Genomic DNA, 26,820 nt, shown 5'->3' with positions numbered 1-26,820 from the left:
CAGGGGCTGTGTGCGAGCCCGAGGTCTTGGGCACCTTGCCGTGGTTCATAAAGGGGGCAGGTGCTAGAGACGTCTAGTGAAGAGCACACCCCGTGGCCCCGACGAGGGCGCCCCCGGTAGCGATGTTCTGTGGTACTGTGGGGGGTGTGGCTGTATTTAGCCCGAGTAGCAGCGAGATAATCACGACCGGCTAGCGTTTTGGCCCAGACTTCCTAAGACCCTGTTTCCTGCCCGGGAAATGCAGGCGCGTGTTCACAGGCTTGCTGCTACCTTTGCCTGCGGGGTGCTCTCCGTTGCCCTGCCTTTAAGAGATCACAGCTAAGGCCTTCTCTCTCTGAGCCTCTGGAACATGAAGGGGATGATGGAAGTGCACAGAGATCTCAGTTACCCAGGCTACGCCCAGCCTCAACCCTAGGGGTGAGCCCTGGTTTTTACTGGTGCCCTTTGGGGCCCTGGCTCTAGAGCTCTGCAAGTTATTTACGTAGGTCCATGATTTATTTACAGAACTCTAAGCACAGTTTGGGTGGTCTGACTGCCAGTATACATCAGCCAAATACGAAGAAAGTTTAATAAAACAGCACCTTTTAAAATACTGGCCTTACCACCAAAATGGTGAGACTTCTGCTTTTGATCCCTGGGGGCTCCCTCTTTCAAAGGACCCCAAGTAATTCCCTTTTCATTCCACTATGTATATGGCTCCAAAACACTATTAATCTGTAGCCGCTAATAAGAGGGGCCAACCAGCGCCATCTTTTGTCCTCTCATGGACGCATATTTCCTACAAATCTGGAAGATTTCTAGAGCTGGGCAGGTATTTGTGGAACTTGGACATGGCTTTGAACTGAGGAGGCTTGTGGTCAGCACCTGTGGGGCCACAGAGACGAGCTGGAAGACACACTGGGCGGGGACAGGAAAGCTTTGGGAACATGAGTGTCCTACTGGGGGGGACGAGAGGAGGGATCCACGGCTTGGGTCAGGGGCACGAAGCGAAGAGCGTGCTCCTGGAAAGATGAATATAATTTGTATTGTAAGTCAGAATTCCGAAGAAGGGGCCAATTCCAAAGTGCAGGAGGAGACGGATTAGAATTTGTTTTGGACGTGCTGTGTTCTGAAGCCCTAGCATGGTATTGGGAAGAGCTCGCTGTCCAGTGGGCAGAGAGGAACGTGGCTGAGAGACTTGAGGGAGCACTTAGAAGGAACGAAGTCATCCAAGTTGAGGTCACATACCTGGGTGAGTATGTCTCGATCCCCACCCAAAAAGGACTCCCCTTTTGCAGGGGGCGGTGGGTGAGACGGGGAGGGGAGGCTGGAACCAGGGACATGAGAAGCGGAGCAATGATGTGCTCTGTGACAGAAGGAAATTCAGGGCACAGGAGCCAAAGAAACACCAAACAAACCCACGTTACGGCACACAGATGTGAGCGCTTAGAACGGGAGGTTACGGTGTGAGGGCAGGAGCAGCAGCAAAGTGAAGTCCCCGAGGCACAAGGGAGAGCAAACGGTCGGTGTGGGTCAGGGTGGGAGGGGGCCTGTGACAGGAGGTGAGGGTGGAGAAACCGTCCGATCACACGCGTGCTAAGGAGTTTGGACACTGCTGCAAGCCACTGGAGGGTTTTACGTAACAAGGTGAGCTGGGTAGAATCCTAAAATGGCCCCCACGATTGCAGGGCCTTAATATGACACACCTTCTCCCAGTTATTCAATCCAAAACGAATCTAGGTGCTGCTGTGAGAGAATTTCGCAGATGTAATTAAGGCCCCAAACAGCTGATCTTAAGATAAGGAGATTATTCTGGGTAGACTTGACCTAATTAGATGAGCCCTTTAAAGGGGCCGGGCTCCTCCTGGAGGAGATTTAAAGCAGGCAAGGCTGGGGCGGGGGTGTTCTCCTCGCTGACTTGCAGGCTGGAGGGGGCTGGGCAGGAGCTTTGTCAGAGGCCTCCCGCGCCGAGTCACCCCAGGCCCACGGCCAGCAAGGAAACGCCATGTCAGCCCTACAACCACAAGGAAGTGACCTGCCGACAGGCAGAAGCCGAAGGCAGATTCTTCTGGCGAGCCTCAGATGAGAACGCAGCCCTACGCAGAGAAGCCGGTCGCTGTGTCCAGACTCCCGCCCATGGACACAGGACGCCATGAGCTAATAAATGGGCGTCGTTTCAAGCCACTCAGCTTGTGGTGACTTGCTACACGGCAACAGAACCCTGATCCAGGGTAACCATCAGATTGGCACTGTGCAGAGTCCCTTCGTGAGGCTGAAGGCTGCCCCCCCTCCCTGAGGCTTTCCCGGGAGCGTGTTCTGTGCTCAGGCCCCCGCCCCGCAGCCCGCTTGCCCCTTCTCCCCCAACGCCGGCTGCAAGCCCCGCCGCCTGGCTCTGAAACCTCTTTTCTTGGCTCTCGGTCGCTCCTGCTGGTGGCTGCGTCAGGGTCCACCGTCTGGAGGCATCAGGGGTCGCCTCCTGAGTGACTTGAGCACTGGTGTGGCCCCGTGGGCCGGGGGCGATGGGGGAATCCCACCTGTCTGAGTCTGAGATGCTGCCCCCTGCGCCTGCCCCGTGCTGCGTGGGCCGGCTGCACATCCAGCGGGGGCCCATCAGATCTGGCGTCTCTGCTGAGACCCACCTGCCCCAGAGGTCCCCTCGAGGGGATGTGACACGTGGTCCCTCTCCAAGCAGCAGTGGCTTGTCACTCACCAGAGAGAGAAAAGGATGTCTGTGCGCTCCTCTGCTTGAAGAGTCGGGCGCATCTGGTCCCTGGACTGAGTGGCTGCTGTCACGTGTGCATTGCCTTTGGACGGCGTTTTACAGAAAGATCTGGCACACATGCAGGCACAAGTGCCCAATCCCGGTTCCCTAAAGGGCTCAGCAGAGCCCCCACGGGGCCTGCCACTAAATGCCCCGGGCCCATCCCCAGCTGGAGCAGGCTGGCCGGTCCCCCAGGGGCCGTGTGGGGCTGGAGCCAGGTCCCGATCGCCCACCCAGCGGGGTCCTGCCAGGTGCACGTGGACTCCTCTGAGGCAGTCCCCGTGTCACAAGCCCCCTTCCCAGCTCTCCCCTGTCCTCTAGCGCTGAAGAGCACAGCATCCCTACCTCTTCCCCAATATGACCGGGGGTCTGTGTGTTTGAGAAGTTTCCCCCTACCCCCAGCACTTCAGTTGCCCTCAGCACTTGGTAGACAGATGCACGGTCATGGACCAGCAGTGCAGACGTTCCCGTGTGCCCAGACCGCGCACACTGCAGTGCACAGAGCCTTCGGGGAGCCCACACAAGGGGGCTCAGCCCACACCACTGTGAGCACCTGTGCCAGCCCCCGGCCCAGCAGAGACGCTGAAGGCCCGCGGTGTCCCACCGCCTCCCTGTGTGGCCTTGCCGTCCAGTCTCCAGCCCACCCCCATCCCATGAAGAGCAGCCCCTGCCCCCCGCTGCCTCCCAAGAACAGGGCGGAGATGAAACAGCCTCTCCCCTCAGCTGCGCTCAGCCCGACGACGACGGCAGGCTACACAGACGCCCGATCGGCACAGGGAAGGCTGGTTTCCGAAAACGCTCTCAGCTGCAGGTTTACAGTTCCCTTCTCTGCTGGAAAGGTCATTCGCTGAAAGTTTATCAGGACCGAGAGCAAGAGAGGGACCAGAGGTGAAGAAGGGTTTCGTAGCACACAGCTGGTGCAGAACACAGCAAAAACTAGGCACCCCGATAAGAAAACTGAGCAAAACTGGAAGCATGGTCATCCAGATGGGGTTTGATGGTAACACTGGAGCCAGTAAAGCGCATAACTGTTCATGCAAGTGGAGGGGACGAAATCAGACCAGATGGCAGTGACACAGTCCATGTGTGATTGTCTGGAGTCCTGGTTTGGTTCCAAACAGAATGCTGGGAGAAGACACACACAGGGCGGGCTGGGTAGCAAAGGCTGGGGGCCGAAGCCCAGTGAGGTAGTAGCTAGTGGGGAGACCTGCCTGGGACAGGCCATGACCTAGAACCAGCAACCCGGACGTCATGAGGCACCGTCCTGAGGGGTTTCTCCTCAAGAAAAGACCACCACTTCGCCTGTTCCCCAAGCCCCTCTCTACCCCTGCTCTTTGCAGCCAGCATGCCCGGCCCCACGGCGCTGGTGTTTGCAGCCATCTCTTTTAAACGGAGGACTATTTCTGAAAATACAGGGCAGATTCCCTCAACTGACTTCAACCACGAGTTTGGCACTGATTTAAGACCTTCAAAGAAGATGTTAGTTCCCACTTGATTTTTAAAAATAAAAACACCCCTAGACCTCAGCTCTCAGGTGTCCAAATCATATGCCCTCATGAAATGATTATTCCAGTTCCTAGGCTATATTTACAGTATAATGATGTTATTTTCCTTTTTCCTGTAGCCCTGTGGATTCTTTCTTGGCTCCATCTATCTGGGTCTTGATTAGAAATCCATGCTAACCAACTTATGGCTGGTTACTGGAAGCCCGTGGTGACTGACAGAACAAATGAAGTCTCTCTCTGTTTAGTCAGCGGAATCTGCATCTTACTTGTGCCAGTGAAGGCCTTGGGGGTTTGGGGAATTTGAAAAACTGAGGGGCTTAGCTTACAGATACAATATCCAAATGGCTCCCAGTTGGAAGCAGGGAGTGGATTTGCATCCCATGTTTCTAGCACAGTCAAGTCATTAGGATTTGTTGAGGGCATTTTCCCTGCACTGCTTTTTCTCTTCCTGCCTCAAGCAAAGCAATTACAACTTAACCTCATGGCCAGAGGCACTGGCAATGTGAGAGAGCTATTACAGCTTGGAAGGAAAGACACCAAGGGACAGTGAGTAAATCAGGAGGGTAGCGAAGTTCCCCACAAGGCAGCCTTCCATTCACCCTCTGCTTGGAGGCCACACCGTAACAGAAACAGCCCCGGCTGGATCAGGACAGCAGACGGAGCGGCTGCTGTCACCATGCCCTCTTACCCCAACCCCCAGAAATGATGGGAAACCCATTTCTAAAAAATCCTCAAGCATGTCAAGAATGCAAGGCACACTCTTTGTGTACCAGAAACCATGACCACTCATAAAAAATGAAAGGCAGACTTTGATTCTTCTTGAAAAGGGAAACCACAACTCAAAATGCACAGGGAAGAAAGCTGCTGTAAGAGGAGGAAAGGGATTCGGAGGTGCCCCAACCACAGGTACCAGCCATGCGAACAGGAGGGGACCAGACGCTTGGGCCACATCTGCACGGACAGATGTTGTCAGCCAGGATGACAGGAAGCCCAACAGTTGGGCTTGTGACCCAAAACCAAGAGTCACAAAACTCAACTCTAAAAAGAACTTACACTTGAGGAAACAGAGTTACTACAGCAGACAGAATAACATTTTTAGAATATATATAATAAATATCCTCAGATAGCCTCATCTTGTTAAAAAACGAAATGATAGATTTCATGACCAAAATGATAAAACTCAACATAGCCACACACCACAATGGATACAGCTAAAAACAAATTTGTGGAAAACTGAGCCAAAGAACCTTTCCAGAATGTCTAGGTGAGCTCCTGCACACTTGAAATGTTGGCTGGTTTGAATGTGAGATGTGCTGTAAGTGTAAAATATACACCAGATTTGAAGACTTAGCAAAAAGAAGAATGAAGAAGAAGATGAGGAGGAAGAAGGAAAACTATCTTATACATCTTTTAAAAAATACTAATTACATATTGAAATGGTATTTTGGATACACTGGGTTAAATAAAATAAATTTGAGTGGATTTACTGCTTTTTACTTTTTTTTTTTAAAGTACGCTCTACACTTAGTGTGGAGCCCAATGTGGGGCTTGAACTCCCAACCCTGAGATCAAGACCTGAGCTGAGATGAAGGGTCAGACACTTAACCAACTGAGCCACCCAGGTGCCCTCTTTTTACTTTTTGAATTTAACTACTAGAGAATGTGAAATTTCCTAGGTGTCTTGTGTTCCATGCCTACTGGATGCCATTGCAAAAGGATGGCGGGAGTATGCCAAGGTACGACGTGGGAGACAGATCTGACGAGTCAGCATGTTTCTCCTTGCAGAAGGAGAGGGACAAGGGAGGGGAAGAAACACTGAGACCACAGAGGAAGAATGTCCAAGGACTGAATAAGTACGAGGCCTTCTGATTGGGAAGAGCCAGTGATGTTGAAAGGAAGCGTTCCCACTAAACTTGGGAACGAGACAAAGATGACCGATCATCACCATTTAACACTGTCCTCGTCAATGCAAGAGCACAGCAAAAAAAGGCAAAGGAGGAGACATTTTCTGCTTGCAGGTGAAATGATTGCCTACATGCTCTCCCCTGCCACTCCCCTCTCAAAAGGCCTGGCGCCAGCAGGCCTTCTCCGTGTTGAGCCTCCAAGGCCCGGGTAAAAGTCAGACCTGCTGGCACCTGCTCCTTTCCTGTTATGACCCATGAAGAGCTGGCATGTGCAGCAAGAGAACCGGAAATACATCACTCACCGGGGTCATGGGAAGGGAGCTTACCTACGGATGGCATTGGCGAACTCCGCAGCCAGCTCGCTGTCGCTACACGTTGTCCTTAGTTCAGCCAGTGACAGAGCGGGGGAGGCGGCATCAGCACATTCCTGAGGACAGCAGACACATTCTGGTTAGCCCTGGAGCCAGGCCTGAGAGCACCTTGGAAGTGCAGGGCAGCTCTGCCCCACTTCTCTGGACCTTTGCAGGCTGGCTAGTGGACGATGGGGACTCCCAGCGTGCTCTGAGCACTCCGCCCACGTTCTCCCACTGAGTCATCGTGGTGACCCTCCAGCCTCCGGACACCTCTCTCTGCCCCACGCTCCGCCTGCCCTGCCTTCCCCACCCCTCTCCATCTTGGTCCTGCAGACCGGAGCCCCTCTGCCAGCCCGTGGGATCTGCTGAGATTCCAGCACCCTCTCTCTCTGTGCATCAGCTCCCACATGATGTTAACATTTCTTAGGAGTGCTTCAAGACAGCAGCGGCTCTGGCTCGCCCGGTGCCTCTCCGTGAACGTGTGCGGTCGTATCCGTTGCACAGAGACGGGCCCAGCTCGTTGGCTGGAGGGGAGATTTAAAGCAAGCCCTGCGCAGCCAGAGTGGATGTGCGAGCTCCCGACCTTGCCTGCCGCCTGTTTCTATAAGGCCTGCAGGCTAAGCATTGTTTGCTATTTTTAAACTCCTGACCATTTTGTGATGTGTACAAACTATATGAAATTTCAGTGTCCGTGAAGGAAATGTTATTAGCACACAGCCCACGCCCCTTTGTGTCTGCACGGGGTCTGCTTTCACACTGCAGTTCTGGAACGGCCCAGGTCCGTACTTGCAGAGGGGCCTGTGTGACCTGAAGACCGTAAGATAATGACTGCTGTCTTCCTGACAGCGTGGCAACCCCTCCTACAGACCGCCCGCCTCATCTACCACCAAACAAGGCCAAATGAATGGCCCAGAAGGGAGATTTCACTGAAACAGTAAATGGATCTGATATTTGAAAGACAAGGTAATCAGCTTACAATAATTTCATTACCTAAACCACACAAGGTACTCTCACAAAGCTTCTTACTTGAATGTAAAAAAAAAATTTAAAAATAAAACCACCTGGCCTTTTCCATTCAATTTCTGTACTTTGAAGCCATTCCACACAGCACAGTGTTTCCCCCAGTCAAAGCAAACAGCAAGAACGAGGGGGGAATGCTCAGCTCGTGCGCTTTCTGGCAAGAACCTGGTAGGTCCGTTCCCACCACACCCTAAGAACACGCAGGCGAACACTGGAGCTCTGTCTCTCAGCTCTGTCCCGCAGTGACTGGTGACAGACTCAAATGGCTCTACAAAGATTCGTAAGGTGTTGGCGTGGAAGGGGAAACCCCATTTTCTTGAGCCCCAGATATGACCATAGGAGACTCTTTGTAGGCTGCCGCCCACCCAGACTCCCCTCCGCAGGCGCGGGCAGATGGTTTCACGGGGCCTCTCACAGTGACCTCTCCTAAGCCCAGACTGGGGCACGTGATCCCCCGCTGCAAAGCCTTCGTGATTCCTCACTGTCCTCAGGACAGCAGAGCCGCCTCCACTCTTCAGTCGATGTACGAATATTCCTCTTCCCTCTGGGTCTTGCCCTTGGCGTTCCACTGGCTTACGGGGGACTGGCTTCTCGGCCCCAACCGTCTCCATCGAGCTAGCTGCCATTCCACTGGCTTTCAGTGCAGGAAACCTGTCCCAAACCTCCACGCCTGGGTTCTGTGTCGGGCCCGTGGCCTCCCGTCGTACTAGGATTGGTCCTTGGTCTTAGGTCATCGTGTTAAAATCGTCTGTTTGCCCATCAGTGTCCCTCTCTGGAACAGAAACTCCTCGAACAGCCTCTGGCACCGCAGCAGGACCGGCTCACATCTATCTCGTGAATGGGTGACAGGCAAGCACCCAGGTCTGGGGAGAGATGGCCCAGCCGGGTGCCACGAATGTGACCGTCGCCTGTGGCCTTAGACCAGCAAGTCAGCGTCTGCCCCGGGTCCTGCGCTGGAAACAACCTGGGGTTCGGAGAAGCTAGTGTTTATTAGGAACAGAAAGTACAACGCGGAATACAGAATTTCAGTACCCTGGGACGAGGGATCTAATTCTTTAGGGTCTGGAGTATTTTTTTCTCCCATGGGATATTTGGAATAATCCTGAGATATGGTATGATGGATGAGCTTAGATTCTAGAGAAAAAGACTTCTGGGCTCATGGGAGTGTGAGCTTGCTGGATGACACCACCTGTGAGCCCACGCTCTGTGACAGCCTGTGTGTGACCCAGGGCCTGCCTTCCTCCCCTGCCTCAGCAGCTTCCTGCTTCCCGTCTCGCTGACGGCAGAAATGCCAACAGAAGCTGAGGTGGCAACACGGATGAGAGGATGAGGGCCATTAGCCAAATTCGGGTTAAATCCTGATTCTGCATTTATCAGCTGTGAGACCCCCTCACTTCTTGTGAGCCTCGCTTCTCCCGTGTAAATGGGGTCACCCACTCCTTCCTCGGCGCTGAGATTTATAGGAGGCCCACAGATGCGATGATCGGTACAGGTGTGACCAACAGGCCACAGGCGACGGTCACGGTGCCAGGCCCCTGGACGACAGTGCAGATCACCCCTGATCAGACTGTGGCACCGGAAATGCTGTAACTAGTACCTAAAGTGCGATTAAAACATGGATTTGGTTTCTTCACACTCAAAATGGAACCTTCTTTAAGATCTGTGGAAAGGCTTGCAGTTCCCATGCAAATAAGGACACTGACTCCACGGGGCAGGGAGACAGTGTGGGAGGCACGGCCGGGCCGGGGGTCCCCACGCCCTCGCTCCTACCTTGCCGGGCTTGTCCTTGCCGCCGCCGCTGCTGGAACTCAGGGACCGCAGGCGCTGCTCCTTCTGCTCCTCCACTTCGGACTTCAGGTGCTCGATGTGCACCAGGTAGGCCTGCTCCTGGGCCTCCCGCGTGCTCAGCTTCAGCTCCAGGGCCTTCTTTTCCTTCTCCAGGAGGTAGAGCTGGGCCTTCAGCTCGGCCATCTCCTCCTGCGGAGCACAGAGGGTATGAGGCACCCACGCTGTGGGAGCAGGACCAGGCGTGGGAAAGCAGGCCGGTGACAAGGGTGTCCGAGGCTGCGACCCACACCCTGCAGTGGAGCTACCACTTGGCCGCCGGGACAAGATGACCAGGAGACGAGCCAGCTGCCCCCGTCCTCTGAAGGACTGACATGTGGACAAAGCCACGTGCTTTGTCTCTTGATGGACCCGAACGGAGATAAATGAAGGATAGTTACAGGCAAGCAGATTTTGGTTCACTGTAAGAAAAACCCTTTGAACAACTGGAACATGCCCTCCCAGCCACTCCTTGCCCCCCTCCGTGGGCACACCTGTCTCTGTTGGAAACCAGTTTTCCAGCATGCACTGGCCGTGCTCCGTCAGTCAGAGAGGTTGTGAAGGAGGGCCATCCACACAAGGCTGGGTCTGACTAGCTCCCTTCCAGTTCCCATTTCCTTTTCCATTTTCTATGGCCCTGACCCACATATTCAACCCTCCGTTGGCGCCCTGCAGCGGAGCCGGGTGGGGGTGTGTGCCCACAGCAAGCATATCACCTCGGCTCTTACCTACTTCAGGAGGCCCAAGTGAAATCCACAGAAACCGAGTCCTTCACAGGTGACCACCCACCTGATAACTTCTCAAAGGGTCTCAGAGAAGTCCAGTTGGAGTCGCTCCAAAACAGGGACCAGGAGCCAGATAACAACAGCCACCCGCATTTACTGAGCATGTGACACCGCTTTAGAGGTTTATACAAAGTAACCCACTTAATCCTTCCAACTTGAGGTAGGCATTATGAACATCTCCATACACAGACGGGAAACTGAGGCATGCAGAGGGAAATATGCCTGCTCACAATTACTGGGTAAATTGGGAGTCAGAGTTTGAACCAGGCTGTCTGGCTCGTAACCACTAAGCTATAGTCCCTCCCTCAAGGGGAGCCCATGCATGACTCTGGTCATGTGATCCCACCACCACATGACTGCCAGGTCTGTCTTCCCAGCTATCTCTGGGGTCTCACTTACAAAGATTCTCTGTTACTGAGTCACTGCCTTGAGAAGGATTCACCAACATCACTGACTCTAGTTACCCTTGAATTGACCCTTCTGAGGTAATAAGCCACAGGCCTGGTATATTCTTCTGGATAAGCCAAACCCGGAGTGTAGACGTTCTCACCCTCCAGCATAGGGAAATACCTAGAGGGCACCCACTACGACTTGTAATATTCAGATGAGGGCCAAGGAGGCGTTAGACATGCAGAAGGCAGTGTGCTCTGTGACTACTCCAAAGCAGCCCCCAGACCTTTCCTAAAGATGAGCTATAAAACCAGAATGAAAGATGCTTCCATACACAGAAGCCTTCTCATCTTTTGCCATCAGAAGCAGGATTCTGAAGGTTCTGGCAACACTGCATACTGAGCTAAGGGGGCCAGTCACACCCAGAACAAACACATAAATGCAAGCTTGAAAGAAGGAAAGATGAATCCATGGGTGCCAGCCATGAAGAAGGAACTCGGCCCAAGAGGAAAGACAAGGTGGCCGTAATACAGGCCAACACAGGTTTCAGGCCAGGATGGGGGCCCTAGGACCTGGGCTTCTGGCGCCTGTGCTAAGGTCAGGGCAGAGTCAGAACAGAGATCCCTACATGAGTCAGGACTCTCAAAGTACTGCCTAGAGTAAAAGACTAGAAGATTCCCTTTCTGGAGATGTGGTGAGGAAACCTATCCCTCAGGGTCTGGGTGGGAAAAGCAAAAAGAGCCTTTTTTGAAGAATCAGAGCCACAAACTTGTCATATGTGGATGTGAAACGGGAATCCTAATCCAAGAATGTAACAGAAACTAGCCCTAACCCTCTGAAATCCATGGGTCCCAACAGATCCATGAACAGAACCACTCTGTAGGGGCATCTACAACCCATGACCCAGAAGACCCTTAGAAGACAGAATCTCCCCTGAAGATGAGCTAGGACGCACGCCCTCCCCCAACCCACACAAAGAGGAAATGGAAACAAATCATGCGAGACAGAATCAGCATTTACGAGAACCAGCGATAACAGGCGAAACACTAGAAAATAAATATTTAAAAGAGAGAGAGGAAGAAGGTAATGGAAGGGTAGGGTATTCAAAAAGGAAGCGTGGATTTGAAAAGGAGCCAAGTAGATGATCTGGAAATGAAAAGGTGTTTACTAAAGACCATGTACGAGAAGTGAAAACCCAGAAAACTTGAGTTTCTCAGCAACTGTATCCCAGAACGAAATGGTGAAATCCAACATCACTTGGGGCTAGTGGTTTCGGAATGGGTACGCACATCCCCGGGAGTGCAGTGTGCAGGGAAGGGAGAGGACTCCGATGTTTACCCTTCAAAAACCTCACAGGAAGGGACCAAAGCCAGAACACCAGCAATGGCTGCCTCTGGATCATATTATGGGTTATTTCTCTCCCAGCTTTTCATAATTTCGGCTCTTTTATTTTTTAATTTTAATTTATTTATTTTGAGAGAGACAGAGAGAGAGAGGAGGAGGAAGGGAGAGGGAGAGAGAGAATCTTAAGCAGGCTCCATGCCCAGCACAGAGCCTGATGCGGGCTCCATCTCAAGACCCTGAGATCAGGACCTGAGCCAAAATCAAGAGTCAGAAGCTTAACCGACTGAGACACCCAGGCGCCCCATGTTTTAGACAATTTCTATAAAGTATACACATTAGCAAAGGGAATATTTTATTCCACCAAAAATGTCTTTCCTGGCCAGAGTAACCCGGAATTTATCACACATGTTGGCTTGAATATAAAAAGGAAAATCCTTAGTCTTTGGCCAAACGAAACATGATGACTGGAACACAACAAAACGGCAGCCTCCCAGCTCGTGGCGCAGGGTGCAAAGGCCACAGACAGGGCTTCCGGCTGGGGAAAAAGGCACTGTGACGATGCACCCAATGCCCGGCTCACGGGCAATGAGAGGAGAAATCAGCCAAGGTTGTGTGAGGGTTCCCCGAGGGAACAGACGTCAGGGTCTGAGCTGAGTGGGTGGGACACGATAAGCCAGCTTGGAAGCCAAGGGCTGATTCCTAATTTGCTGCCACTGCCAAAGTCTTCCCAGGATTCAGCCAGACTCAAGATTGAGCAGCCGCCGAGGACAGGGACACATTGAGCAAGTGACCAGACTGTGATGGGTGGACCACTGCTGGCGGCTCCTCTTTCCTCTCTAGAGGTGAATGAACCAGAGGGGAGCCTGCTCTCTTGCAGGGACAGTGCTGGTTCCAACAGGAGACATCAGTTACGAGCTATTAATTCAGTACTTCCTCAACCCACCGGGCCCAACAGACCTGCCTCTGGTTCCTAAGCTGGCTTCTGGCCCTGAGAGCCCCTCATGTCTCAACACCTGGGGGCCACAGACACTGCAGAATCCCAGGCTATGCAAATCAGGCCTTTGTGCACAGGAGAGTGGAGTCTGCAGAGCAGGCTTGGGGACGTGGCTCCCAGATCCTACTCCCCACTTCGGCAGGCCTTACAAGTGCCAACATCTGCCCCAGGCCTGCTGGGAGCCAGTTGCAGCCCTGCAGGACCATGTTCCTGGTGAGTGGTTATTCTGTTTTCACTCCAACTGGGGGCACACAGTCCAACACAGCCTGGCCTGAACTTCCTGAGTTCTCACAGACCCCACAGGTAAGGACAGTCCTCCAAGACCGCCCTCACTTCCAACACCAGCCGTGAGTGTTGGGGGGTCCCCGGGCCACTTGCACTTCTCACCAACTCGGGGCTGTGCACAACCCACTCAACTCAGGAAAGCGCTGTACTTAGGATTAAGGTTGTACACAGAGGGTGCACACGGGGGTGCCTGGAAGAGTGCTGGACACAGATCTTTCCTGAGCCCTGGTGCCTAGGGATCTTAGGGGTTTCATGACTGGGCACAATGGATGGAATCGCTGGCCACACAGGCAAACTCAACCTGCACCCTTCTCTCCTCCCTGGAGGTCAAGGGGCTCAAAGTCTGACCCTGTAATCCCAGGCTCAATCCCTCCAGGGACAGCCCAGTGCTGGCTTTCAGGGGGCCCACCAGGAGTGGCCTCATGAGTGTAACACAGACACTGCCTCCGCTCTGGAAATTCCAAGGGTTTGGGGAGCTCTCAACGGGAGCTGGGAACGCAGACCAGGTATGTTCTTTATCATCACACAGCTGTCTTCTGAGAAAGCTCTCAGCAGGGGAAGGCCTGTGCTCGGCACCGCGGCCAGAGACTGCAAAGTGCGCCCTGAGGAAGGGATGGCAGTGCACCCGCTTCCCGATGACAGGCACTAGCTGTCCAAGAAAGCTCCCTTCGCCCAACTTTCCAGACGCCAGCAGATAATTCAGCCGGCCGGGTGAACAGCCCAGGACCTTATCAGGAACCACGGATGTGAACGGCACTGGCCAACTTCACTGGAGAGCGTCAGGACCCTGGGGGCTCCCCGTGGCACGAAAGGGAAAAGGGCGTCAGGACCCCAGGGCTCTGGTCCAAGTGCTGCCCCTGTCCTCGCCCGGTCCTCCCCTAACCTCATGAACATCAGCGTCCACCCAAGAAGACCTCTCCTCCTGGAGAGGACAGGTCCTTTTACGGGGACAGGGGCCACTCCAGCCTGGAGGGATCTGATCTGGCTTCTCTTGGAGAATGAGGTGTTCCAGAGCGGAGCTGAGACACCCCGAGGCATTCTCCAGAGTTCAACTGACCCCCCCAGAGTCATGTCCAGCCTCAGAGACCCCAGACACACTGAAACTAGTCCTGTCTACGAATGAGGCTCTGGCTGTCCTCCAAGGGGGAGATGACTGAACCCAGATGGGGTGGACTGGTCATCATTCCTGACCTGCTTTTGGAGGGCCCTCTCCCATCTCCTCCTGAGGACAGGGCAGCCCCCGGGCCCAGGGCTGCATTGGGCCCCGCCCCCACAGTACCTTCATGGCCATCAGCTCCTGCATCAGCACGGCGTTTTCCAGATCCAGCCGCTGGCTGTCCCCCCGGGGCTTCACGTCGTAGCTGAGGGGGTCGATGTGGATGCTCTCCAGCTCCAGCATGGTCAGCTTGACTGCGGCCCTGTCATTCCTGAGCTGCTGGATGTAATCCTTCAGCCTCTGCTCATCTTCTTTAGTAAACTCCGTGTCGCAGCTACTGGCCGTGGAGCTAGTTGTGCTGAGGAGACAGAGAAAACCTCTCACGCTCTCAGCCACAGTGAACAGGTCTTGTTCCAGACTCTTTTCCACACCCCATCTCTCCGACAGCGTTCGATGGTAATCCCTCCCCCCGCACCTCCAAAAAACAGCATTCTTTGTGCCACGGAGAGACATCAGTCTGAGGAATAACAGAAATGCTCACCCCCGTTAACACAACCTGCGGACCCTGAAAATGAATTCTAAGGAAATAATCCCACAGAAGCTACAGGTACAAAGATGTTTTGTGGCACAGAGGATGTAGTTTATTATGGTACGTTCCAAAAGGATGGAAGTTATACGGACATCACAGTAATAATGACGACACGGTGGAAATATTTTAAGTGGAGAAATAGGATAAAAGTACTATTTGATTAAAAAACAGGCATACATGTGGACCAGACTTAAAAAAGGGATGTGTTAAGGACCAAAGCTGAAGAACAAAGTACCTACGGTGTGACATCCAGATAGGCATGTGTGTACCGATTTGCTTGTGCAAACGCACGTCTGGGACTGTGGCAGCAGTCCCCTCGGGGCAGGAGCTAGAAGGTGCGGTAGAGAAAGGGGCGTGGGGTACCGTGAAACGAACCCCCATGTGTGTGCACTGCTACCGTGACAACTTAGAAAGCAGGACGCGCCCGCCTCCACGCCACTCCTCTTGTGTCACGGCTGAGTGTACTGTGCACCGCAGGGACTCAGGCCAGCCAGGGGGCCCTTGGAGGCCCGAGCTGAACGGTGACAGTGCCACACCTGAGGAGCACCTAGGATGAGCCCTGAGAACACGGTGGCCCCGGTGCGACCCAGGCCACCGTGCAAGGTTGAGCGCCACAGGAAAACCGAGGCTCTGGCTCTGAAGAGGGTACTGACTTTTCCCGGCTGCCCCCGCTGGCTCAGGATGAAGCTCACTGCACCCATCAGTCCGCGAGCACTTGAGGCTGGCGTGGATATACAGTTTCTCTGGACCTACGCTGGACCCGCCTACACCTGACATGGCCCTCATGGCTCTGGCCTTGGAAAGATGGCAGAAAACCAAGCAGGGGCCCATTGAGCTCTCATCGAAACAGGCCAGGTTGGCATTATCATCTCTGTCGTTACAGATCTGGTGACTGAGGCTCAGAGACGTTAGGCGGCTTGCCCGGTCATGAGGCTGGACACTGGTACACCTGGACTTGGGCCCCTGTCTTCTCATTCCTCAGCCCCATCCTCCCAAGGCTCCCACTGCTAGAAGCTGTGCCAGGAGCAGGGAGTGGTCTCCACAGGCTACTGGCTGCTAGAGGCCCTGGCCTGCCCTCCTCACCTCACCCTGGAACAGGGGTTACAGGCCCAGGACCTCAACTCAGCAGATGCAATTGCCCCATAACCTAGGTGTGACCAAGGACCATTCCACTCTTGTGTGTGACGCATTATCTAGAAAACAGGGCTTGTGCAGAGACAAAGGGGAGGAGAGGGAATCAGTGGGAGCTCCACCACTCAGCTGGCCACACACAGGAGGAAGATAACACCCTGGGGCTTCGGTGATCTTCGAGTCCGAGAACTCCCGCTAGGACTGCAAGCTGTTGAGCACCACAGACTCTTGGGGCTGCTCTCCCACCCACCCCTTCACCCCATCGGACAGGTAGGATGTATCTTGCCCAGGAAGGGAGCAAGATCAACCTGACCAACGTACCACACCTCCTTACAGGTTCTGATGGGTCACAGGTGCCCAGGTGCTCGGCCAAATGCCCATTGACTTCTTACTGTGAAAGCATTTTTTTAAAGCTGTAATTAACATTTATTTATTTATTTAAGAGAGAGCAAGTGAGCGAACTCAGGGGGGAGGGATAGAGGGAGAGGGAGAGAATCTCCAGCAGACTCTCTGCTGAGCAAGGAACCTGGCGTAGGACTTGATCCCATGACCCTGAGATCATGACCTGAGCCAAAATCAAGAGTCGGACGCTCAAGCGACTGAGCCACCCAGGCTCCCCAAGATGCGATTAACCTTTAAATCAGATGTTGAGTAAAGCAGACCACCTTCCACGACGGAGGTGGGTCTTGTCTGATCAGTTGAAAGCCTTATGAGAAAAGACTGAGGTCCCCTGAGAAAGAAATTCTGCCTCCCGACAGCCTTCAGATTCAAGACTGCTACATCAAGCCTTCCTTGGGTCTCCAGCCCGTGTGCCTGCCCTATAGAGTTAGGGTTGGCCAGTCCCCATAATCGTATGAGCCAGTTCCTTAAAATTCATCAATCGCTCTTTTCCTGTATATACACATACCGCCACCTCTGCCCCTACTGGTCCTGTTTCTCTGGAGAACCCAAACACAGAGGCGCTACCTTGACCTGTGAGCCAAGCATCTTCGCCACTTGGTAGATTTACAGGCAGCGTGACTCAACCTCCCTGCGCCTACTTCCTCATCTGTAAAATGAAGGTGAAACGTAAAGTGCTTACAACAGTGCCTATAGCATGTAGTGAGCAGTAAGTAAATGTAGCCATCATTCAGGCAATCCTGGAGCGGCACCCTGGGGTACTCTTCTGGGCCCTAGAAAAATCTCTGCTCTCACGGAGCTCATATTCTAATAGGGGAGACAAACAAGTAAAATACGCAGTACATCAGACAGTGAGAAGTACCACGGAGAAAAGTGAAGCAATTATGGGGAGCACAAAGAGGAGACGCGATTATTCTGTGCAACAGAGTTATAGGGAGGTCCTGCATGACAAATTACGTAAAGTAGACCTAAGGATAAAGCAGACCCACAGGACGTGAGAAAGGGAGCAGTGTGAATGTTTGGAGGAAGAGCAATCTAGGCAGAGGACACAGCGAATGCAAAGGCCCTGAGGCAGTGAGCATGGCCAGCACGAAAGAGATTGTGGCTGAGGTGGAGTCAGTTAAGGGAGAGGGAGGAGGAGAGCTGGTCAGACAGGAGGGTGTGTGTTGGGCGGAGCAGGGGGCCAGGTCATAGCAAGTTTTATAAGCGTTGTGTCTTTTTCTCTAGAATTAGAATGGAAGCCATGGGAGGGTTTGTATCACCGGGTGACGTGATCTGCCTTACATCTTAACAGGCTCCCTGGGCAGAGGAGAGACGCAGGGAGGCAGGGGCTGGGGCAGGGAGACCCATTCTGGGCCATTGCAACAATCTGGGGAAGAGATGGTGGAAGCTGGGAGGGCAGGAAGGGGGATACAATTGTGACGATCAATCAGCATTCCTGTGTTTTCTCAAGCTGCATTTTACCAAGGACGGGAAAGGAGAAGCAGCAACACCCTGTGCCCAGAACACTTCAGGTGTCAAATCCCTAAAGAAACGAAGCAGCCCGAGAGAAGCGAATGAACTAAGAGCCGCCCCAGCAGAGGGCGCCAGGAAGCCGATGAGACTTGGGAACTGGAGGGACTTGTCTGAGGGAACAGGGTCCCCCCCCCCAGCACTTCCGAGCTCTGCGGGAAAGCACCGCCGCCCCCAGTCTGCCGGGAACAAAACCATTCCTTCCAGTGGGACTCAGCGCTCACCTTCCCGCACCGTCAACACGGACGCGGAGGGACAGACCTCAAAATGTCCCACAGACACATAAGCAACAAAAGGAAAGCCAGCTGCAGTGGTGGCCTTGTCCGCAAAGCGTCCCACAGGGCCGAGCGTGAGCTGTGCTCGCTCTGCTCGCCGGCGCCGCAGGTCTGCACAGCCTGGCGCGGGGCAACGTCCACACTCCTGTTCCAGTGCGCTGGAAACTTCAGGTCTGAAACCCCTTCCCGGGTTGCTGGGGCTCCGGAGCGGAGGCTCACTTTACAACCCTCGTCCTTCCGTCCGTTAAAAATTATTTTGAAAAATTTTAAATGTATAGAAAAACACGGAGATGAACCAATACCCATGTACCTACCACCCAGATGAGCTTTCGGTCATATTTTATTTGGACTTTTTTTTTTAAGAAATAGAACACGGACACTTGAGGTACCCTTTGTTCTCTCTCACTTACAGAAATTTCAAAATTCAAAGAGCACTAGAAGCTAGAGTTCTGTAATTACTCTGCAGGTACCAAAATGATAGTATTTGGGCAGATTTTCCATTTAGCAGGACCGGTGTACCCCAGTACCTGTCAAAGAGCCATTGCTGGGCTAGCCACAGCAGCACTGCCTGGGAACTTGTAACGAATGCACGTTCCCAGACCCACCCCCAGGACCTCTAGAATGGGGAACTCTGGGAGCGAAGCCCAGCAATCTGCATTTTAATGTACCCTCCCCATCATTCTGAGGCACAGCCAGATTTGAGAACAACGGTTCTACCCCATAAGACAGGTGGGCATTTGCACGGTAGCCTATGGGGTAATGGGATCCCCCCCAAAATTCTCTAGGGAGAGGCCATACAGTCTTGGGCTGACCTGGCAGGTGCCAGTGAGGAGGAGCAGATCGCTGACATCAGACAGACCTGAGTGGACGTTCTTTCTCTGCCACTGCCAAGCTGTATGGTGCAGAGTAAGTGACCCAGCCTTCCTAGGCTGCAGTAAAATGGGAATATGAATAATCCCCCCACCACCCGGGCTGAGGGAGAAGCAATACAGCAAGTGCCCGACGGGACTACAGAAATGTTCGAGGAAACAGCAACATGGGTGGGCAGAGGCTGACAGGCTTTGGGGTGTCCTGAACCCCCGAGGGTCTACTACCTGATACCTAACGGGGGGGGGGGCTTTATTTCACCATCTCTACCATGGATATAGTTTTCAAAAAAGAAGAAAAAAGATCTCCCTCCCCAGATCTACCCTTGTGGGAAGTTCAGCGCTCTGAAGTGCCCTTATCAGGGCAAAGTTTGATTTCCAGATCCGCCTGCATCCCCCGGAGCCCCTGTGGCTTCCCTCCCCTCTCCCTGCCAGGAAGCCAGCAGGGAGCAGATCAGGGAGGTTAATTACAATTCTGCTTTGTGCCCTAATGTTCCACTGTGGAATATGACTGTGACAGTGTGAAAGGCAGGGAAGCCCCGGCCTCTCCTCTGCCTCCCCCAGACAAAGGCGCTGCCGGTCTCCCGAGGGCCTGCCGCTGGCTGCTGGGCCCAGCTTCGGTCATCCATTAGCTCTCCCAGCTTGGAATGCTGGATAGTCTTGGCTGTCGGGGTGGGGGCGGGGGTGGGAATGAATCACCATCCACCGGACCGGTTACTTCTCATCCCTAGGGCGGGAGGCCAGTTCTCTGAGAGGGATTTCGGGGAGGGCTGCAGGTGGAAAGCTCCAGCCCACCCCAGAATGGTGGAACAGCCCATCTTTGCATTCTGCTGTGTTTTTTTAATAAGCTGGGCCAGGTCACGTGGGTTTCCCCTTTCCCGGATGCTCTGCTGGAGCCCCTCCTGCTGGCTTTGCTCCATGTTCATAAGTTGCCAGGAATCTTCTGGCACACTGTATGTGGGGTGGCCTCCAGCCAGGGGGTGGGGGGTGAGGGCTGGCAGCCTGGGACACCCTACCCTTCCACCTGCCCGGGCCACTATGGCACCTGAACCCAGGTTTAGTTAAGCAGCTGTGGATTTCAAATACCTGGTCTTCTGTCCCCCTCCTTCATGTCCCAGCCTCATCCTCCAGACAGCTCTGCATCCTGCTTTTTAGAAGAAAAATCCATTTTTCTTCAACCTCCTCATCTTGTCATAGCAAAAAGCTAGAACGGCATTTCATTTCTTTGCCACAAAAACCAGACATGGGTTTTTCCCTGAGTTTTTATCAATGTCTTACCTGGCCCCAATTAAGATCTCATTTCCAGCTCATTTTCAGAAGGAAAATGCCATCAGGCCTTCTGGTTAAATTTATTTGAAGGAAGGGCTCAGCCACTCCTAAGTGGCCCCGTTCCTCCAAGCAGAAGGTGGGCCTCGTCAAGGCAACTGCCAGCATCTTGGAGTGTTGGCTGCGGGTACCTCCCCACCCCACCCAACAATTGTCACTAAGGACTAAAAACACCTAAACGCAATCCTAACCTTTTAGGCCTATATTCTCTCAGATGGTTATCAGAATTCTCTAGGAGGAGAAGTAGAGATTAAATGAAGAAACATTATCTAACGAAATGCAGGGAAAGTCCGGTGCCAGATAACTGAAGTCCTCAAAACCTGCCTGGTTCCAGAAAGCTCCCGAGAACTTAGCTGAGTGGAAGTCAAAATGAGAAACGGATTCTATTTCCACAACCATCTGTAAAGATGTCCTTATAACAGCGTTGGAAATGAGACCTCTCTCAACCAAACATTAACCTTTTCCTCATTCAGTCACTGGTAACACACGAAGACAGACACTGTCGAGGCCTGACAGCTATATTGTTGCTAACAATTTCCCTGACATTAGAAAAATTAAACATGGTAATGATTTTCAACATCACTAATAATTAGGAGGTAGAAAGGGAACTATTAAGGGTATTTTTTGCCCAGAGATCAGCCAAATCGAAAAAAGTTATACTACCCAGTTTTAGCAAGGGTGTGGAGGAAGAAGAGAATAACTCGATCACGTGTGGAGGGCTATTTGACGCTGGAAACGATCATTTTTGAGCCAGCAAATTCTGTTTCTTTCAGTTGGTCCCAACGAAATTGCACAAGAGGGACAGGTGCGAGGTCAAGGACGGAGGCTTTAATGGTTGATAGTGAAAGACTGGGTAGAGATGTCCAACAAGAGGAAGCGGTTTGAATACAGGATGGACTGACAGATACGAATGCCACATACAAAAAACACCGTAATACTAGGGGAAAGCAAGTTTCAAGAGAGTCCGTATAATAGGATTCTCGGGAGATTAAAAATAGCTATAATCACGTTTTTAGAGATGCCGGCCTGCCAGCGGAAGATTCCATCTTCCATCTTCTTCTGGGACGCACCTCCTCTCCTCGCTATCTGTGTGGCTCCTGTGGGAACTGCCACGGCCACAGATGATGGGCGAGGACTTGAGCCCACCTGGGCAAGATGGCCCAGCTTGAATTTTGTACTCGACACCAGTGAAACCAGTCAGCCTCAGGTACCACTGCTGGTGTTGTGCTGGTTTTCTGTCATCGGGGGAGCCTGCCTGCAGCAGGGAGATGCAAGTCGCATGTGGGGAGCGCGAGGCCAGATGTGGTCTGGTCTGGCTACACTCAGGCACCTGGTTCCGGGGCTGCTCGGGCTTACGGCGCCTCTGCCTCCAGCCAGGGTAGGCAGCTCCCGTGTGCGGAATAGCCTCCAAAATGGCCCCTTTTTGTTTAAGCTATTTCAGTGTGATTCTGTCATTTTCAGCCAAGGGTCTTATCAAAGGGAAAAATGGACAAGTCAGTCTGTGGAAATACACCACGAACTGTTTGCAGTGTCCTTTCCAGTGACGGTCCTCCCATGCAGAATTTGAAATAATGCTTGGATTTTAATTATTTAGTGTTACTCATGTAATTCTGGGGCGCCTGGGTGGCTCAGTCGGTTAAGCGTCTGCCTTTGGCTCAGGTCATGATCCCAGGGTGCTGGGACTGAGCCCCACATCGGGCTCCCTGCTCAGTGGGGACCCTGCTTCTTCCTCTGCCTCCCCCCCTGCTCGTGCTTTCGCTCTCAAATAAATAAAATCTTAAAAAAAAATAAAAACAAAAAACAATCATCATGTGATTCTTTTGAAATCAGGAAGTTTAAAAAAAAAGAGCATTTTAGGTCTCTACCTAGTTTTCATAGAGCCTAAAAGATAAATGACAAAGACATTTCAGCAGCAGGCCTGAACACCATGCTGTCATGTTGGGAATGTGTCTGAGCTGGACTTTGGAATCTACTAGCACTTCTAGGCATTAATCCCAAGGACTCTGGATGGTCCTGATACTTGGGATGTGAAAGCAACGCCCTTCTTCAGAGGGACATGAAGATCACAGCTACAACAGCCAGATCTGGTCTCTCACCCCCAGAAGCTTGCTGATGGTGGTGGCCCAGGCCTTTCCTAATGGGCTGGCCGTTCTAATCCCATCCAGCCTTTCAAAGGACAGGGCTCCAATGTCATCAACCCTCTTTTCTGCTCCAGTGAGACTTCACTTAAGAAGACTAGCTCACAATGTGAAAGGTGGGCATCTTGAGTTCCACTGTCCTTATTCCAGGTTGGGGGTGAAGGGTCAGCCAGGTGGAACCCTGATGCTTAGAAGGTGCCTGGTGGCTCACCCACAAGGCTGCAGCGACTGGACTCCCACGGCTCACCATGATCCTCACCCAATGGCGGGACAGAAGGGACGCAGCTCTAGTCTCTGTGAGGGCAGACCTGCTGAGGCTTATTCTGTCTTGGCCACATGTCCTTTTGTATTTTTAAATCGATGACTGTGCTTCCATGGAATGAACTGAAATTGTGATGCTTGACAGGAAGGGGGGGCTTGATTAAAGATTTCCTATTCCCATCTCAATTTAGTCCAGTGGTCCCTCTGTTGTGAGATGCTGATAAAGCTATCCAGGCCATCAACATTACCTAGTTCCCCTGTCCATTAAGACACTTATACCTCCTGATGAGGCTACGGATGGATTTTTCAAAAGCAAAACAGCAGTGTCTCTGGGCTCCTGCCCACGGTCGGCTCATAGGCTGGCTACCATTTTTATTCTCGTCGCTGGTAACTGCTCTTCTGCTGCTCCTTTCCCAAACCACGACCCTCCTGTCATCAGGAGCCGTTCGACTGCTGCCAGAAAGGCATCTGCGGACCTGACACTCAGCATTCCTCTCCCGAGACCGTGAGGAACAGCTGACCGACACTCTGGTTAGGATTCTCTGTGCCAGTTGGTGACAGTGGGAAGAAAGGGGGCTATGGAAACACAGAAAACTCCATTTCTTTCTCCCCTAAACTTGACGTGGGGGATTGTCTGAGCTGGAATGGCAGGATTTCCACACAAAATCAGTCATTATAATTATGAAAAGGGTTGGTGGTTTGGGACGTTTTTTCAGAGCCCACATGTTGCATGAAGTAGTCTGGTTGTGTCAGGACCAAAGAATGCGGAGTGCCACACGAACAGCCTGCGTGTGGTTCTTCCGTGCCCACCCTGGCTGCTCAGACTTGGGTGGGAGGGCAAAAGTGAATTTTTAAGGACAACGGAGTGAAATCTGAAGTAAAGTCCACTCTACTTTGATGGAAGACCCATTTGAGACTGAAATTAGTTCAAGGGCCATTCTTTTGTGAGATCATCCTTAAAAATAAAGACCATGTCCTGAATTGATCTCAACCTGCGTTAATATATCACCAAAAATTAAATTTCTCTAAGAAAACTGTCCTAGAATCAAGGCTCATTTGTATGTAAAAGTATTTCTAACAAACGTTCCAAACCAGGATCTCCCCTAAATGGATGGTGAGAGTTCTTACTTTTGACCGACTCCAAATTTGTCTCTGATCTGGATTAAAACAAAATTATTGTGGGGGTGGGGAGGTGTGAGCAGAAGATCTGTGACACGCTCCTTAGAAGCTGATGGAACAGCATATATCCCCCGTCAACTCGCTTCTCGTGTTCACTCATTCAACGGAACAGTATCGTGAGACAACACGAGGACGATGTTTCTGCTCTAAGCCAACCAGGAAATTGTAGATCATACACATGTGGAAAAGTCGTTAAGAGGAGCATCTGCTTTCTGTGTTTAACGGAGGAATGTGGTCTTAAGAAAAAAATAAATTATAATCTGTTTCACTGAATAGGAAGATCGGTGCGCTGGAGTCCAGAGCAGCTAACTCCCTCGAGTCTGTGAGCCCCTGGCCAGCTCCGTTACTGGGAACGACCCCTCTCCTGAGGCCCCGGGGCCAGGGCAGCGGATGGATGCACTCGGCAGACGGCTGGGTCCTGCCAGTGCGGAGAGAGATGGGGACGTTAAGTTGCTCTCAGGCACCAAGGAAACATCAGTGTTTCTTCCTGAGATTCAGTCCAGCCTTGTCCCTTGATCTGCAAGTGGACACTGTTTCTTAAGGTCATGATATCCAGCCTCGTGTAGTGGCAAGAATAATATGCTTGGTGCCGAAGTGCTGGGGCTCGGGCCTGACTTCCCTCCATCAGCCGTGAGACCTTATTTAGCCAAGTCACTAGCAGATGGCTGGGCCGAGGCTTTCTCACCTGTGCGAACGGGGGAAGCCGCCCTTCCTGTCTTTTACGATCTGGCTACCATGTGAGAGTCTGTAACACGGGCTAGTACTTTCTAGCTCGAGAACTGATATACAGAGGGAAGGTGTCCATGGTTTTAGGGCTTGGGTGGTAAGACTAGCAAACACATCACTTTGACCCTCTGCCCCCGTCTGAGAGAATCCAACGGCTTCAGCTAATGGTGCTTTGCCAGGTCCTCACTGCTTTCCTCCCCACCTTTTTCACGTACCCACTGCAGTTTTCTGGATTCAGAGACACAGAACCTGAACTCAGGCTCATCACTGAGCACCTGCTGTGAATTCGGTATCACTCTGCAGAGCAAAAGAGATGGGAAAAGAGGGCGCTATTGCTCAAGAAGAACTGACAAAGGACAGAGGCCGGAGGAAAGGGGGGAAAGAATGGAGCCTGGATATAGGATGCACCGTGGGTCATGGATGCTTAGGGACCGTTTGCAGCAAATGGGCCTTACGCTACCCCAAATACTCTCGGAAATCAAGAGCTGTGAAGAAATGGAGAACAGAACAAAATGGGAGAGAGAGCACCAGATAGAAAGGGAGGTTCGGGCTCCATCTTCAGGTTCCACCTTCTTGAGCAAATGTCCCTTTCTCTCTGGGCTGTGGTTCCCACAGTGGCCACGGAAGGCCCTTCCCAGCTCTCCCATGCTGATCCCCGACTCCCCGGACAGAGCAAGCTGCAAGCACGGGGAGAACTCTGTCCTCGTCCGAGCCTCACAGTCTCTGAGAGCTGGGTCACATGTCCAGCCTGGTGAGCAGACCACACGTGGACACACGCCCATCTGGTGGCAGAAGGGCCAAGAATTACCTGGTGTGGCTGTTGGAGGAGAGGCTCTCCCAGGGCTGCACGCTGCAGCCGGCCACAGCAAAGGCACCCCCACAGCTGCCGTCCAGCTTCATGAGCAGGGCCTTGGCCGCATTCTCAGCTGTCTTCCGGCAGTCGTGAGCACGTTTGAGCATCTGAGTGATGTTCTCATCCCCGGACTGGTCTCCTACGTTGCAAAGAGGCCAAAGGATTAATCAGCACAGTTCTATGTGAGACGAGCCTGGGAGCGCAGCTGGGGCATTGGTTCTCAGTTACTCAGGGCAGAGGTGGCCTGGGGGAGAGAAACAAGCAGTGGATGGCCAATGAAGAGACCCACGTGCTGGGCCAGGCGCCGTCACTTAGGGACTGTATGTAGCAAGGCATTCTCTGCTCTGGGCTTTACTGTCTGTGTTGATGAAGGGTTGATCTCTGAGGTCTACCTCTAGCTCTAACATGCTATGATTTTCTAATTATCCAGGCTCCTGACTTTCCCCACTCAGTTGCAATCTACCGCTTGGCCATTCTTTCCTGTGGTGGCACTTTCTCATGAACAAGGCCCAAAATGTGTCCTCCAACACATCCAGAGCTTTGCCTAGAGCTCTGTGTAGGCAAGAGAAACAAACCGCGTAGTTATACGGAGAACTTTAGATTGGCAGTGTATTTTCTGTACCAGTGCTACCCCTGACTTTCCTGTCTCCGCTGGGACACTGTTGGTGGCGAGCCCTGATGCCTCCAGCAGTCAGGTGCCTGGGCTGGAGCAAGACCTCGGGAGTGGCGGGCACCCACACAGAGCCACACAGCGACCCCCTGGCCTAAAATGTTCACGTTCTTGTTGTGCTTTAAAAACCATACTGGCCCAACAAGTCACAGTGTGCTACCGCTTCAGCCTAGATCTCTAGTCTTCCAAATACCTTCAAATGAAACCATATGCCGAAGCCTAAGACACAAAAATGGTCAATGCAGAACCAGTTGACATGAACAGGGGTGGGGGTCATACATTCCGGTTCCCCCCATCCTCCGAGCCCACTGCTGAGGCCCAAATGCACTCCTCCAGCTTCCCACGGCACAGTTTGGAAACCACTGGTCTAAGTCATCTAGAATGCATGTAACAAAAAACAGAAGAAAGCCAAAGGGGCTGGTCCTGGGGGTAATGTCATCGACTAACACTTGCTCGGCTGGGCAAGTCTATGGTCTGTTAGAGCAGAAAGGCAGGTCCACTGCTGCTGTCCGCGGAACGGAAGGGGGGTCTAATAGGGAACTGGTCCAGACAAGCCAACTCACAGCTCTACGGAGCGGGGCGGGGGGGGGGGGGG

At 52.6% G+C, this 26,820-nt stretch overlaps 1 protein-coding gene across 1 annotated transcript in view; it reads right to left on the bottom strand.

Annotated features, from left to right (window-relative positions):
* Positions 1-26,820, bottom strand: part of MCC (MCC regulator of WNT signaling pathway) — a 246,686-nt gene that overhangs the window by 9,632 nt on the left and 210,234 nt on the right. Inside the window, exons 12-15 of the mRNA XM_008704936.2 lie at positions 25,511-25,694; positions 14,424-14,658; positions 9,293-9,499; positions 6,476-6,576 (exon numbers count right to left, since the gene is read on the bottom strand). Coding sequence (XP_008703158.1) covers positions 6,476-6,576; positions 9,293-9,499; positions 14,424-14,658; positions 25,511-25,694 — 727 coding nt within the window. The remainder of the gene's footprint in view (positions 1-6,475; positions 6,577-9,292; positions 9,500-14,423; positions 14,659-25,510; positions 25,695-26,820) is intronic.

This window comes from Ursus maritimus, unplaced genomic scaffold (assembly GCF_017311325.1).
Source record: "Ursus maritimus isolate PB19 unplaced genomic scaffold, ASM1731132v1 scaffold_5, whole genome shotgun sequence".
Classification (NCBI taxonomy): Eukaryota; Metazoa; Chordata; class Mammalia; order Carnivora; family Ursidae; genus Ursus; species Ursus maritimus.
The sequence above is the reverse complement of the archived record's forward strand: the minus strand, read 5'-3'. Positions and strand labels throughout refer to the sequence as shown.